The 16,674-nt window shown below is 44.1% G+C and overlaps 1 protein-coding gene across 23 annotated transcripts in view; it reads right to left on the minus strand.

Moving 5' to 3' along the window:
• The window catches only part of TMCO4 (transmembrane and coiled-coil domains 4), a 130,688-nt gene that overhangs the window by 77,780 nt on the left and 36,234 nt on the right, over window positions 1-16,674 (minus strand). For all 23 annotated transcript variants that reach the window (XR_010321313.1, XR_010321316.1, XR_010321315.1 and 20 more), the window contains one exon: window positions 6,612-6,744. Coding sequence is in view for 19 of the 23 variants with exons in the window: in XM_023551989.2 (XP_023407757.2) it covers window positions 6,612-6,744 (133 nt within the window). In the remaining 4 variants the exon portion in view is untranslated. The remainder of the gene's footprint in view (window positions 1-6,611; window positions 6,745-16,674) is intronic.

Raw genomic sequence — 16,674 nt, forward strand, 5'->3', positions numbered from 1 at the left:
ATAGGGTTTCCTATGCCGTAATCTTTACAGAAGTGGATTGCCACATCTTTCTTCTGCAGAGTGGCTGGTGGGTTCAAAATTGCCAACCCTTTAGTCAGCACCCTTGCGCTTACCCATTGCACCACCAGGGCTCCTTAGAGTGAAGACAGTGTGGACTAAAGCCACAGCTGATCTATGATGGGCATAATAGCATGAACAAGAAATACATTTGTGTTTCTGTAAGCTATTGAGATTTGGGCTCATTTGTTACTACAGCAAAACCCTAGCCTATCCTAATAGATAAAGGCACTTACTAACATTGTGACTATGCACAAATTACTTGTGAGCTCTGAGTTTCCTTATCCAACAAATGGATATAAAAACCAAAACCAACCAACTTGTTGCCCTTGAGTCGATTTCGACTCATAGTGACCCTATAGGACAGAGTAGAACTGCCCCATAGGGTTTCCAAGGAGCGGCTGGTGAATTCAAACTGCCGACCTTTTGGCAGCCAAATGCTTAACCACTGGACCACCAGGGCTCCAAAGTACTTAATTCCCAGGGGTTGTGAGGATTAAATTAGATAACCTACATAGCTGACATATTGTAACCACTCAACATTTGTTGCTATTATCATTCCTTTCCTTATCACCATAATTTCCTTCTAAGCACAGGCTGGGGGAGATACTTTGGCCCTTCCAGTGCAAACAGGAAGGCTGGAAATTAGTTGCTTTCAGCAGAGTTCAAGGCCTGAGAAAAAACTCAAGCTGAGGACATACAAGAGGAACCTGCAACTGAACAAGCAGCTGACTGTGAACCAGCTGTATCCTGATTTAACAAACACAGCGAATGGTCTTGAAATTTGGGGAAGACGTATTTGAGTTCACCTCTGCCATTATCTTGCCAGGGGACCTAGAATAAGATGCCCAATTTTTCTGAGCCTCAGTTTCCTCACATATGAAATATAAATGGAGAATGACTCTTTGGAAGGATAAGGACAGGACTTAGCTAATATAGCAGAGTCCTGGTGGTGCAACGGTTAAGCACTCAGCTGCTGATTGAAAGGTTGGCAATTTGAACTCACCAGCCGCTCCGTGGGCGAAAGACGTGGCAGTCTGCTTCCATGAAGATTACAGCCTAGAAAACCCTGTAGGGCAGTTCTACTCTGTCACATGGTGTTGCTATGAGTCAGAATTGACTCAACGGCACCTAAGAACAACAATACAGAGGCCAAGGTGAATAGGAAAGTATAACCACAACTGCCTGCCTTGTTCTCGTCCTCCCTCCCTGCCTTCCTGACTCCTTCAGCATAAAGTGTCACCTCTCCAGCATGGTAGTCAGGCCCGCTGTGACCTGGCCCCTATCCATCTCTCCTGCTTCATCTCTTGTCACTTCCTAACTTACACGTTACCCTCCCAAAACACTGACCTGCTTGCAGGCACACTGCTCTATGTCTCTGTACCTCTGTTCCTTCCAAGGACTTTCTCACGTTCCTTTGTCTGGTTAACCAGAGTCAGCTGATGTGACACCTCCTCCAGGAAGCCTGCCTTGAGTTCCAAGGTTGGCTAAATGCCCCAATTTTGTGCCCCTCTAACCCTCTGTACCGTTTATCCTGAAATTTTAGACCAGTGATTTTCAAAGGGTGGGCTTTGGATCAACTGTATCAGAATCTCTAGGGGTTACCACAGCTTTGCAGGCCTGAATCTCTAGGCGTGAGGGTAGAGAATCATATTTGCAACAAGCTCCTCCAGGGGTCCTGCTGTATCTAATGTTTGAAAACTGCTGGACCAAACTTTCAGGGCATGGAGCAAGCTTTTGCCAGCTCTCTAACTATAGCATCCTGCCCTGGCCTTGGAACTGAGAGGGAATTCAGAAAGCTGAATGAAACCTAATTATTCCAACAACGGTCAGAGGTGAACATCTTGCCATGGTGATATATTTATTGATACACTGTCCACATCTAAGAAAACCAGAGGGGCATGGAATATACATTTTGGCTTAGTAAAACCATTTGCCAGAATATAAGCCAATATGCCAATTACCATCAAGAATGAAACCTCAAGAATATTAGAACAAATCTGAAATCGTATAAAGCTATAATTATTACTACAGATTTATGATTAAGAACATACTCAAATCCTTGAGTTAGTGCCACTGACATTTCTCAGCATCATCTGCTTCTAGATTGTTCCTGCAGTGATGTCTGTATAGCTATGATGCCACATAGTCTCTCATTTTTAGCTGAGTTCCAAAGAGAAGACTCATGGCCTAAATGGGAATAACACTTTCATGAATGAATTAAAAAATTAAAAATAATTTTTTGTTTACATAATGTCTTTTCATTAATGGAATACATGCTGAATCACTGAGTGTGTCTGGATTTTTGGTAGGTAATGTGAATTTTGAGTAATATTATGTGGGACACATATGTCCCTCTGGACTCTGCATCACCTTCCAGACCTCTTGACAGGCGCATACAATGTATGACGCCTGAAAATGCGGTACTCCTGTGAACGTGGAATCATCATGAGAAACTCAGCTTCCAAATAATGCAAAGGAAACCGGAAATATACTTACAAGACTTACTTGCTGTACAAAAGCCAAAAGAGACAAAAGTTTTACACAATCACACCTCCAGGATGCAACACCTCATATAATACCCTGTAAAAACAGTAATTTGTGGCATATGCCCATTTCTTCCATTTCAAACAGTTATACAGGTCCCCCAGTAGCCCTGGTGGCACAGTGGTTAAGCACTCAGCTGCAAACTGAAAGGTCGGCGATTCGAATCCACCAGTTGCTCTGCAGAAGAAAGGTGTGGCAGTCTACTTCTGTAAAGATTTACAGCCTTGGACACTCTAAGGGGGCAGTTTTATTCTGTCCTGCAGGGTCACTGTGAGTCAGAATTGACTCAGCGGCAATGGGCTTTATACAGGTCCCCACCTGTTGGCAGCATATACCGTCAGTGGGAAAGCAGCTTCCCAATAAACCCGAGAGGCGGAAAACATAGGTGGGCACTGTATGTTCTGCTGTTCACGAAACCCACTGCTGTCGAGTTGAATCTGATGCACAGTGACCCTACAGAACAGAGCAGAACTGCCCCATTGGGTTTCTAAGGAGCTGGTGGATTCAAACTGCCGACTTTTTGGTTAGCAGCCAAGCTCTCAATCACCGCGCCACGAGGGCTACCACTGTTCATAAAAGGGATAGCTAAAAAGCAAATACTATCCTTGATGGCTGTGTTATTTAAATATACAAATGCTAGTATATGCAATCAATTTAACAAAAAATTGGATGGATGACATACTCCAGTATTCTGCTTTGTACTATTATTTAAATATTTATAAACATTCGCTGACTCAAAAAGAATATATTTATTTTTATATTTTTGTTTCGTACATAAAATGAATAGCTTTCCCAGTCATCATTAACTATGGCAGCATTTTACTCTTGCAACTACTTCAATTGTTTGACTGAATTCCCAAATCTAAAGCACAGGTGGAGACATTCACTCTGAGATCCATCTAGAATGCTTCCTGTATTTGAGAGTGAAAAGTCAGAGAACAACACTAACTCTAAATGACAGCTTTGTTCCTATCACTGACTTCGTCACTTCAACTTGCCAAAGACTGAGGTGGAAGCCAAATCACAGGTTTGGGCCAAGTGATAGGCTGAAGCTAAACATCCCTAACGAAAAGCTAGACACCCACACTGCCCATCTCACAGATCCACAAATAACTAAATTTCACTCACTGCCATCTTGTCTCCTATGAAAGGGTGCTCCCTAACTTTATAATTCTCACTGCCACTTTCTTTTTTTTTTATCACTTCTCTTGAAAGAGAGGGAGAGCTTATCTCTAGGAGGTCTAGAGACATTTTTTCTCGTAAAAGCTCGGAAAGCCCCATAAAGGGATTATCTTTATGGCTTTCTTCAGAATTAAGGGCGGCACCTGTGATTGTCAACAATGGCCTCGGTGATGAAATGAGTGACATTCAAACTGGATATCAGACTGACTCAGACAGGCCTGATTCAAACCCTGGCCCTGCCACTGGCAGCTGTGCAAACTTGGGTGAGTGATGTCGTCGTCATCTGCAGCACTGCTATGAGGATTAAAAGGAATGATGTTGGGTACCAACGTCTAGTGAACGCTCAATAAAAGTGACTTGCTGACATTGTTATTATAAGGAGACCAGTATCAACCTCTAGCAGTGCATTAGCTAAAGCCTACTGGCAGCCTACTACGTGCCAAGAATGTGATATGTGTTGATTAATTTAATCCTCTCAACAACCCTATGATGTAGATACTACCATTATCCCCATGTTACCAAAACAAACAAACAAACAAAACACTGCTGTCAAGTCAATTCTGACTCATAGCGACCCTACAGGACACGGTAGGACTGCCCCATAGGGTCTCCAAGGCTGTAAATCCTTACGGAAGCAGATTGCCACGTCTTTCTCCTGTGGAGTGGCTGGTAGGTTCGAACTGGCCACCTATCGGTTCACAACAGAGCACTTTAACCACTGCACCACCACCTGAGGCACAGAGAGGTGAAGTCATTAAACAAGCGGGGGAAGCTAGGATAGCCTTAAGGCTCAGCTGGGACCCAAGAACAGAAAGTTGGCACATCACACTGGAAAGAATCACCTCAGAGAGCCAAGTGATAAACTCATCTCACAGAAACAGAAAACCTCAGAGCTGAAAGAAACCTACATTTAATTCGATCCTTTAGTAGTACAAGTGAAGAACTGGTGCCCAGGGAGGGGAAGTGATGTGCCCAAGGCCACACACAGTACCAGAATCAAAATGAGAACGAGGTCTCCTGAATGAACAGTTACTGTGCTTTCCCTGGTCTCAGATCCTTCTGGAAACCACAGATGGGATCTGCAAGGTCTGGGAAGTTCCTAAAACTGAATAAAAAATTATACATGTGGAGCATTTTTCTGGGGAAAGGATCCACATATAATAGTAACAATCACAATAGTGATATTAAAACAGCAAATAATGATATTTATCGACTAGTTACTTTGTGCCAGGCCTGCTTGAAGCACTTTACATGTGTGAACTTATCTGAGCTCGACAAGAGCTCTATAAGGCAGGTGCTATTGTTATCTCATTTTGCTGGTGAGCAAACTGAAGCCCAACCAAAATCTGTTGCCATCAAGTCGATTCTGGCTCACAGCAACCCTAAAGGACAGAGTAGAACTGCCCCATAGGGTTTCCAAGGAACACCTGGTGGATTCGAACTGTTAACCTCTTGGTTAGCTGCTGTAGCTCTTTACCACCACACCACCAGGGTTTCCAAACTAAGGCCCAGAAAATTTAAATAACTTGACCCTTGCATGGCTGGTAAGTGGCAGAGCTGAGCTATGTCTGACCCAAAGAAGGCTAGAACTTCTGTTTTACATCTTCTCTGGTCTGGCATTATGGGTATTTAATCAGAACAAGTCCCTCTGGGGGTTACATTTCTTTCTGACAACAAGATTTCCAAACAATAACTAAGAGGTTCCTTGATTTCGAAGCACATAAGACACTACAAATTTCCAACACATCCAAAGAACTTGGGAAGCCCTTACGTTATGATACTTGGCCTGGATTCAGGTATTTCTTTACTGACACAGCTCTGGGAGCCAAAGCGAGTCTGTTTTCAGGTCATTTCAACACACAAGTTTCCTCCCTTCACAAAACACCCCTCCCTTTGCCCAACAAATTCTGGCAAAAGGGCAACCCTGGCTCTGAACGTGGCTTCAGAGCTCAACTCCCAGGTGAGCCGAGCTGGTGCAACATGGTTGTTCAAAGAAAGCCACCGCAGCTGAGCAAAACCCAGACTGGGAAGACGTGCTTGGTGCGAGGAGCCCGCAATTAGGCTGTGACTATGATTGATTTATTGCTCTTGGATTAGATCCTGTGTGAGGTGTTCTAGATAGAGCTGCTCTGTGGTCAAGTTACCAGTATAATTTCCCTCTACACACTCCTTACCATATATAGATAGCAAAATTGCCCTACAAATGTTAGCTACAGGAGCATGTGAGGGAGGGGGAGGACTCATATCTACTGAGCATTTGCTACGTGCCACCCCTGGGCCAAGCATTTTCTAATATAATCACATGTGTTTTTCACAATGACCATGGGAGGATGGTATCATTATTCCACGTTACAGGTGAGAATATTGTGGTTTAGAGAAGGGGCCACCTGCCCCAGGTCCAACAGTGAATGCATGTCAGAAGTGGGATCTGAACCTGGCTCTGGCTCCATGGGCTCAATCTGGCCCATGGACAAGGTATCATGAGAGACTGAGGTGGACCAGGGCAGAGTTAAGAGACATCCACACCAGTGTGTCAGGGCCATGAAATGTTAAAATTGCAATATTCATGGTTCTTAGCAATCATCAGTTTAATCCCCTCTCTTCTTCCAAATGAGGTAACTGAGGCCCAGAAGGGGGAAGTGACTTGCTAAGGCAACAGAGTGAGTCTTGGCTACAGCTGGGACTTCTCACTCTGTTCAATGCTTCTTCTGCCTCACAGGACCTTGTCTTAAAGGGGGGAAAGGAGTGCTGTTATCTGAAAAGAGTACTCAAGTGGAAGTCCTCAATTACTGACAGGGATGACTGAAGCCACAGGGCTCTCTTACTCAGATTCTTCCTCTTTGGTTTCCTTCAGGCTCTCGAGGAACGTCTTTTCAAGGATATCCAACTCCTCCAAGGACACCTGGAGTAGGGTGGTCATGTGGCAAACGAGGACTCTGGCCCGGGCATCATAGTGCCCTTGAGAGAGAAACAACACAGGCAAAGAATCAGTCCAAGTTTTAAGCACAGAGATGTTCCCAGCAGTGTAATTTATAAAGCCCAAAAAAGCCATAAATATCCTAAATGCACAACCCCTTGAGAAACAGTCCATTAAACAATAGTACAGATTCCTGGATGGGATATCACACAAATATTTAAAATGATGGTACTCAAAAGCAAGATGATATTTTTCAGCAAATTAGCAAAGATCAGTTTTTTTAACTCCAAAGTTGTGAAGGAGGTGAAAACAACAATAACAAAAACCGGCGCTCAAAGATATCACTGTGGGGAGTATGCATTGGTAAAAAGTTTCTGGAGGGGAATCTGACAATATGTATCAAAAACTTAAAAAATGTGCATACTTTTTTTTTTATAATTTTTATTGTGCTTTAAGTGAAAGTTTACCAATCAAGTCAGTCTCTCACACAAAAACCCATATCACTTTGCTACACACTCCCAATTACTCTCCCCCTAATAAGACAGCCCGCTCTCTCCCTCCACTCTCTCGTTTCGTGTCCATTTTGCCAGCTTCTAACCCCCTCCACCCTCTCATCTCCCCTCCAGGCAGGAGATGCCAACATAGTCTCAAGTGTCCACCTGATCCAAGAAGCTCACTCACCAGCATCCCTCTCCAACCCACTGTCCAGTCCAATCCATGTCTGAAGAGTTGGCTTCGGAATGGTTCCTGTCCTGGGCCAACAGAAGGTCTGGGGGCCATGACCACCAGAGTCCTTCTAGTCTCAGTCAGACCATTAAATCTGGTCTTATGAGAATTTGGGGTCTGCATCCCACTGCTCTCCTGCTCCCTCAGGGGTTCTCTGTTGTGTTCCCTGTAAGGGCAGTCATCGGTTGTAGCTGGGCACCATCTAGTTCTTCTGGTCTCAGGATGATGTAGTCTCTGGTTCATGTGGCCCTTCCTGTCTCTTGGGCTTGTAATTGCCTTGTGTCCTTGGTGTTCTTCATTCTCCTTTGATCCAGGTGGGTTGAGACCAATTGATGCATCTTAGATGGCTGCTTGCTAGCGTTTAAGACCCCAGATGCCACTCTTCAAAGTGGGATGCAGAATGTTTTCTTAATAGATTTTATTATACCAATTGACTTAGATGTCCCCTGAAACCATGGTCCCCAGACCCCTGCCCCTGCTACACTGGCCTTTGAAGCATTCAGTTTATTCAGGAAACTTCTTTGCTTTTGGTTTAGTCCAATTGTGCTCACCTCCCCTGTATTGTGTGCTGTCTTTCCTTTCACCCAAAGTAGTTCTTATCTACTGTCTAATTAGTGAATGCCCCTCTCCCACCCTCCTTCCCTCCCCACTCTCATAACCACGAAACAATGTTTTCTTCTCAGTTTAAACTATTTCTCAAGTTCTTACAATAGTGGTCTTATACAATATTTGTCCTTTTGCAACTGACTAATTTTACTCAGCATAATGCCTTCCAGGTTCCTCCATGTTATGAAATGTTTCACAGATTCATCACTGTTCTTTATTGATGCATAGTATTCTACTGTGTGAATATACCATAGTTTATTTATTCATTCATCCGTTGATGGGCACCTTGGTTGCTTCCATCTTTTTGCCATTGTAAACAGTATTACCATAAACATGGGTGTGCATATATCTGTTCATGTAAAGGCTCTTATTTCTCTAGGATATATTCCAAGGAGTGGGATTGCTGGGTCGTACGGTGGTTCTATTTCTAGGTTTTTAAGGAAGCGCCAAATTGACTTCCAAAGTGGTTGTACCATTTGAAGTTCCCACCAGCAGTGTATAAGTGTTCCAATCTCTCCACAGCGTCTCCAACATTTATTATTTTGTGTTTTTTGATACCATTTGAAGTTCCCACCAGCAGTGTATAAGTGTTCCAATCTCTCCACAGCCTCTCCAACATTTATTATTTTGTGTTTTTTGGATTAATGCCAGCCTTGTTAGAGTGAGATGAAATCTCATTGTAGTTTTGATCTGCATTTCTCTAATGGCTAACGATCGTGAACATTTCCTCATATATCTGTTAGCTACCTGAATGTCTTCTTTAGTGAGGTGTCTATTCATATCTTTTGCCCATTTTTTAATTGGGTTATTTGTCTTTTTGCGGTTGAGTTTTTGCAGTATCATGTAGATTTTAGAGATTAGGCGCTGATCAGAAATGTCATAGCTAAAAACTTTTTCCCAGTCTGTAGGTAGTCTTTTTATTCTTTTGGTGAAGTCTTTGGATGAGCATAGGTGTCTGGTTTTTAGGACCTCCCAGCTATCTAGTTTTTCTTCTACATTCTTTATAATGTTTTCTATACTGTTTATGCCATGTATTAGGGCTCCTAACGTTGTCCCTATTTTTTCTTCCATGATCTTTATTGTTTTAGATTTTATATTTAGGTCTTTGATCCATTTTGAGTTAGTTTTTGTGCATGGAATGAGGTATGGGTCTTGTTTCATTTTTTTGCAGATGGATATCCAGTTATGCCAGCACCATTTGTTAAAAAGACTGTCTTTTCCCCATTGAACTGTTTTGGGGCCTTTGTCAAATATCAACTGCTCATATGTGGATGGATTTATGTCCAGATTCTCAGTTCTGTTCCATTGGTCTTTGTATCTGTTGTTGTACTAGTACCAGGCTATTTTGACTACTGTGGCAGTATAATAGGTTCTAAAATCAGGTAAAGTAAGGCCTCCCACGTTGTTCTTCTTTTTCAGTAATGCCTTATTTATCCGGGGCCTCTTTCCCTTCCATATGAAGTTGATGATTTGTTTCTCCATCTCATTAAAGAAAGTCGTTGGGATTTGGATCGGAATTGCATTAAATGTATATAGATTGCTTTTGGTAGAATAGACGTTGTTATGAATGTTAAGTCTTCCTATCCATGAGCAAGGTATGTTCTTCCACTTACATAAGTCTCTTTTGGTTCCTTGCAGAAGCGTACTGTAGTTTTCTTTGTATAAGTCTAAAATGTGCATACTTTTTGTGTTGGAAATTCCATATCTGGAATTCCAAGCTTAAGAGAACCATTCAAAAGGTGGAAAATATTTAGTCTATAAATACACTACTGATGCATTTATAACACTGTGGTGAGATGGATCACTTTCGTATGGCCTTTCTGCCTCATAGAGATCAGTCTTGGGATGTTGATTTTCACTCCCTCTTGTGAAGTTAGATGAGATCAGATGCCTCCGCCATGTCATTTTTACAGTTGGTGTCAGGAGTGGGACTTGTTACCATGGCTGCAAACTCATGGAGGTATGGGACTTAGAAAGAGAAAGAATGAAGGGGTGTGGGCAGTGAAACTTGCGATTCTTAGATGGTTACTTTGGTGGTTGTTACCTGTAATGGCTGAAAGGAAAGTACGAGATGTTATGCTGCAGCTGAGGGGAGAAAAGCCACATCTGGAGTGCCTTGGGAAAAAAGCCAGGCCAGTTAAACAAGACGATTGATAGGTGGCCAGGGTCTTCTGGTTCTACCCAGCCAGAGGCCCAAGGTCATGTGCGTAGGAATGGGAAGATAGACAAGGTTTGGAGAAGAGAAGATGAACCTCGAATGTTTAAAAAGGGGGTTATGTGTGTATCTGAATGTACTATGGATATTGAATGTTTTTCCTACCTAGTGTAAAACAGACCTAAATGTATGATGGAAATGATTACTGGGCATTATAGATTACAGACTGTAACTCTGCCTTCAGCCAATGCTTGACTGGATGTACTAAACAGGGAACATGGATTTGCCCAAAAGAAACACAGGCTGTTGGTTTGAATGCAGTAGCACTGTGTATAGAGTACTGGGGGCTTAAGTAGAAAACCCGAGCTCCACTCAGAACCCCCAGAGTCAGGTAATTTGCATTTAAAAAGACGCATTCAGAACTGCTGGGAGAGCAGGAAATTTGCATTTGAAGGAAGGAGCTGCAGGGAGAAAAAATGACAGGCTTTTTGAATTTTGAGCAAGTGGTTTGCCACTGGTAGGAAAAGTCAATGCCCATTAGAAGAACCCCCTTCCAGGACTGGAAGTCAAAGGGAGCCAGTAAGTAGACAGCCTCGTATGTTCACTTGAGGAAACTACCTGGGGCCATGAGATGAGTTGAAGTGGGAGAGGCATAGCAATAAAGAGATGGGATGAGTTTGGACATGTTCCATTGGCACCCACTAACCTAGCCCATGGGGGCTAGGGATGAGAGACAGAGAAGAGGCTGGCTGGCCTGAAGTACAGGGAGTTGTGTGGACTCTGGAGCCTACGAGTAGCGCCCATTGACCTAGACCACAGGGGCTAGGGATGAGCTGACCAGAACCTGACCTAATGAAGAGAAAGATGGTTGACACCATGAACTGGTGTAGATTGCTGCAATTTGATGGCTTGCTCTGGACTGGACTTTGCTTATGGATGCAGCTACTCAAAGTTCCAATTGGAACAGAGGATATTCTTCAGATCAAGGAACATGTTTTTCTCCTCAGAGTACTGGTTTGATAGGAACGAATAATTCAAACATTGGCTATCTAAAATGGGGAGACCAAGGCATGAAGTGGCTGGCTTACATGCTTTCCTGGGTGTGCTTAGATTCAAAATAAGGGAGACAAGAGAGCATCCCCACTGAGTAGTTACCTCTTTTCCTTATGGGTTGGGGAAGAGATGGTAGGGGAAGATGCCAATAGGATTATACGACTCAGGTGTGAGCTGACTGCTAACAAGGTTAATTGTGATTATAAAAAACTGTAATTGTAGAAGCTGTAAGTGTGAAAGAATGGACTAAGAGGGAGGCACTGCTGGACTGGAGTACAATGACTGAATCTTGAGAGAGCCTCAGAGCAAGGGAATGATCCTCTCTCAGTTAAATTTTATCAGAGGCCAGAAAGGGTGGAGATGAAATGACTTTTGGAGAACCTGACCAGATCAGATGGATACCTGCAGCAGACCTGAACGGTTGGTACCTGAGTGACTGCACCCTGAGAACTCTTTGCCTACTGAAGGACTAATTGTTAATCACTGTTTTGGACTGGTAAAGTGATTGGAAAGGGGAAGTTATCCTCCAGGTATGAAAGATCCATGGCTAGAAAAGCCAGCGGGTGGCCTGCAGTGTGATGGTTCGCGTTTACATGACCTTTCTCACCATAAGTCTTATAACTCCCACCAAATGATTCGGTAAGACTATGCAAACAAGGCGCTTGTGGCCCACCGAGGGGATTGGACAACTTGTTAACAATACAAATAAGGTGCATGGCACCCTTGTGGGGGTGGGACCATGAAAATAAAGTGTATGGAACCCTAATAAGGGAATTGGTCAGTTTTGCTATCCCAGGACCTCATTATCACCAAGAAGAAGAGATGGAAGCAGAGCACATCCTTTGGACCCAGGGTCCCTGTGCTGAGAACCTCTTAGACCCAGGAGACAGACAGAAAGAGAGCTGTAACACTGGAGACAGTGCAAGATGGCAAGAAGCAGCAGGAGAGAAACAGCAGTAGCAGAACTAGGAGACTGGCACAAGACAGCACAGTGGGCTTTCTGGCCCACAGAGCGAGGTGGTTACAGTGGGTGTGTCGACCCATGGAGTGAAAAAGTTCAGTAACTTCAGGCTGAGGTTTGCTGGTGGAGTAGGGTGCCTCCGGGCACTTACCGGCGGGGCTAAGGAGCTTGTAACACTTGCCTGAGCAGGGTAGAGGCCAGCCCAAGAGGTCTGAGGGTCAAAGGGAAGAGGGGCCAAGGGCTGAGGGGCCAACGGCTAGAGAGAGGCCTGCCTGTGGGCACAGCTGAGAAGAGGCTGTCCAGATCAAAGAACTGTATCCTGAGTCACCCGTGATCCTGAATTGTAACCTTTTACTTTCCTAATAAACCCCATAACTGTGGGTATGGTCTGTGAATGCTGTGTGGCCACTGCAACAAATTATTGAACCCAGCAGAGAAGTACAGAGTGCCCTGGGAGGGACAGTTGGTGTCAGAAATGCTGGAGAGGAGGAGTGTCTGACCTTCACCCCATCAGAATCAGCCTTGGGCTGCTGATGCTGATAATGATTTCCCTCCCCCTTGTGAAGTTAGAGGTGGTCAGACACCTTTGCCACGCCATTTTTACAAACATGAAATTGGAGGTCTAATAACGGGATTAGTTAAGTAACGTAAGGGGAAACCCTGGTGGCGTAGTGGTTAAGTGCTACAGCTGCTAACCAAAGGGTCGGCAGTTCAAATCCTCCAGGTGCTCCTTGCAGACTCTACGGGGGCAGTTCTACTCTGTCCTATAGGGTCACTATGAGTCGGAATCGACTCGACGGCACTGGGTTAAGGTGCACCCATGTAGTGAAAAACTAAGGAGCCATGAAAAATGATTCCCTCCAAAAGCTTGTAATAATGGAAAAAATGCCTATGCAATAAAACATTTAAAAAGGGATAGAAAATTAAGTTGATAATATGCAATAAGATTCCAACTAAGAAATAACAAACTACTGCATAGGAGAAAAAGGTGAAAGAAATATGTTAAATATGATTTTTTTGCCTTTTCAAAATTATCCATAATGATTCTGGGTTAATTTTACAGTTGGAAAAATTAATCTATCAAAATTTAACCAAAAGTGGTCTGTCCAAGCTCTAATTTTATAGCCTAGAAGCTCATAAGAAAAGCTTAGGAAAACAGTTTGGCATAAAAACAAAACAAAACCCATTGCCATCAAATTGATTGTGACTCATAGTGACTCTTTAGGACAGAGTAGAGCTGTCCTGCAGGGTTTCTAATGAGCAGCTGGTGGATTCAAACTGCTGACCTTTTGGTTAGCAGCTGAGATCTTAACCACTGCGTCACTGGGGCTACCATATGACCCAACAGTCGCAATCCTAGGTATACATACAGAAGAAGTGAAAGCAGGAACACAAACAGAAACCCGTACACCACTGCTCACTGCAGCACTTTTCACAATAGCCAAAAGGTGGAAATAACTGAAATGTCCACCACCAGATGAATGGATAAACAAAGCGGGCAAACAAAAATTCCACACAACGGAAAATATTACTCAGCCATAAAGAGAAATGAAGTTCTGATGCATGCCACTGAAAGCAGGATGAAAATGTCACGCTGAGCAAAATAAGTCAGTTGCAAAAGGACAAATACTGTATGATCTCACTTATATGAAATAAGCAAATACATAGAAATTGAAGATTGTTAGTGGTTATTAGGGGTGGGATGGAGGGGGAAAGGGGAAAGTTTTTGCTTAGGGGCTTTCAGTTTATGTCAATGATAATGGAATAATTTGGAAAGGAATAGTGAGAATGGTTGCATGATTTGAAGAATATAATCAATGTCACTGAATTATACATGTAGAAATTGTATGTTTGTGGTGTATATTTTTACCACAACAAAAAGAAAAGCTTAATATCTGGCTAGTAAGGAATGGGGGACCTGAAAGGGGGAAACTGAACCCTGTTGAGGGGATTTCTGTCTTCAGGCAGCACATGATAGATAGGATCCTATGTAGTGTGTCCCTATTTTTCTAAGATTCCAATTCCATTATCAGCTCGAGCTGTTAAACCCCCTCCCATCTGTACCAAAAAGCGCACAGGGGAGCCAGACAATGAGCCTTTGTGTGGCATGAAGCACATTCTGTGCCTCCTCTTGGGTGTGCCATCTCAGACCATGACACCATTCAGCCACCTAAGAGACCGGGAGACCTCATGATCCTCCCTTTCCCTCAACCTTCACATCCAGTATCACCAACTCTGTTGTATTCTCCCCAGTCTGGTGGATTTGAACTGCTGACCTTTTGGTTAGCAGCCTAGCTCTTGACCATTATACCACCAGGGCTCCAGTACCATCTCTTAGGTGTCCATTTTGCTTCTCTCCATCCCCACAGCTCCTACCTGAGCCTCTTCAGTAGCCTGTGCCAAGCATATTTTCACTGGTCTCTCCGTCTCGGGCCTCTCCCCACCACATCTCTACCCATAAAGCCCAGTCTATGCCTCTTAGCCTGGCATGTGGGGATCACTTCTCTCCCGCCCAACTCCTCCTCAACACCCTCCCTTGGTCCCGAACACAGAATAGGGCAGGGAGTCTACCTTAATATGCACCACTGGTCTGAAGGCTGGGAGTAGGAGGAGCAGACTTCTATCCCTCCCAGTTCTCCTCTTTAATCTCCTTCCCTCCCAGACTCTAACTTTCCCTCCTTGGTTCCTCCCAGACCACAGAAATGGCTCCCATGTCTAGAGATAGGACTCCAGAGACAAGGTGCCCAATTTGTTCTTCTTTTCATGGAGGTAAGGGAGACCTGAAACCTGTCACAATTAGAACCAAATCCAAACCCTATCATAACCCACAAGGCTTCAGCCAGCTCCCTGACCTCACCTTCTAAAATGTTCCTGCTGAATTCAGGGCCTTTGCACTTGCTGTTTCCGCTAACTGGAATGGTCTTTCCTCAGATCTTCATCGGCTGGCTCCTCACGTTTGATCTCTGCTCAAATGTCTCCTGCCCAGGGAGGCCTTTCCTGACCACCATGTCTAAAACAGCTGTCCCCTCTCCCACGTCACACTATCCTTTTATTCTGTATTTTTCCCTCACAGAACGCACTGCTCTCTGATATTGCACTTGTTTACTTTTTTTGGCCTATCACTTCCCCTTGAAGTATAAACGTTCTAACTTGCTGCTATTGACTCCGACTCGTGGTGGACCCCACGTGTGTCAGAGTAGATCTGTGCTCCATAAAGCTTTCAGTGACTGATTTTTCAGAAGCAGACCTTCTTCCAAGGTGCCTCTGGGTGGTCTCAATTCTCCAGCCTTTTGTTTAGCAGCCGAGCACTTAGGGAGTAGTCTTTTTCATTGTTCTGTCCCTAGTATTGGAAACCCTGGTGGCGTAGTGGTTAAGTGCTACGTCTGCTAACCAAAGAGTTGGCAGTTTGAATCCACCAGGTGCTCCTTGGAAACTCTATGGGTCAGTTCTACTCTGTTCTATAGGGTCGCTATGAGTCAGAATCGACTTGACGGCACTGGGTTTATCCCTAGTGTTTAGAACAGTGCTTGACACAAAAAACATGCTTAATAAAAATTTGCGGAATACGCGTTCAATGAATGACCTGACAGACTTGAGTAGGAATTCTATGTGTGCGGCTAACCCTTGGGCAAATGGCTTGTCCTCTCTCAGCCTCAGAGTTCTCAGGAAGAAAATCAGAATAGTTTAAGAGTCACATCACAAAGCTGTTGTGAAGCTTCAATTAAACAGTGCACGGAAGGACTCTTGGTCCCTTAATGAATGTTAAAGAACTGGGCATCTCTGCTGGTGGTCTACAATTTTAGGCAATAATATTATACTAAAGTAGTAGTGGCTAGCATTTCAAAAAGGGGACTCTGAAGTTGAAGATTTCAGTTTCTGTAAAGTAGGTCACTTTTTTCCTTCAACTGGCGTCCTCTGAGTGAGCCTGAGTCTCACGGGCCTGCCAGCATTTGCCCAGCTGCCCTTGGCTTCTTCCCTAGATGACGAACTGCCTACGTGCTGGGGAGCAGACAGCTGCATACCATGTCTTGGGTTACTAGGTCAATTCAAGCTCCACGAACAAAGGAGCTCCTTGCTCCTTCCTAGGATCACAGACTACTATTGAGCCCAGGTGATAATCGAGCTGTGGAAATCAAGCAAGCCTTGGTCGCCAGTGATTAATGGGTGACAACTACAATCAGCCACGAATATACACTCCATGGGTCAAGGCCACGGTGATTCAGCTTCTGGAATGCAGGCTGCCAGGTGCCCAGGTTTCTCAGGCACCAGCGTCTGTGACCTCAGCTTCCTGTAAGGTTCATTTCAAGGGCCATGGCGGCTGGTTTGCAGTCTTGGAGCTAATGTTCTATTTAAGGAAGGCTGTGGGTATGGGGAAGGGGCAAAAGATCTGGGTTACCCAGGAGACTGGGCTTCTCTGACCTTGGCTTCACCGCCAACTTGCCAGGTGGCCAACTCACTCCTCGAGGGCCT

The sequence above is a fragment of the Loxodonta africana genome, chromosome 3, assembly GCF_030014295.1.
Source record: "Loxodonta africana isolate mLoxAfr1 chromosome 3, mLoxAfr1.hap2, whole genome shotgun sequence".
Lineage (NCBI taxonomy): Eukaryota > Metazoa > Chordata > Mammalia > Proboscidea > Elephantidae > Loxodonta > Loxodonta africana.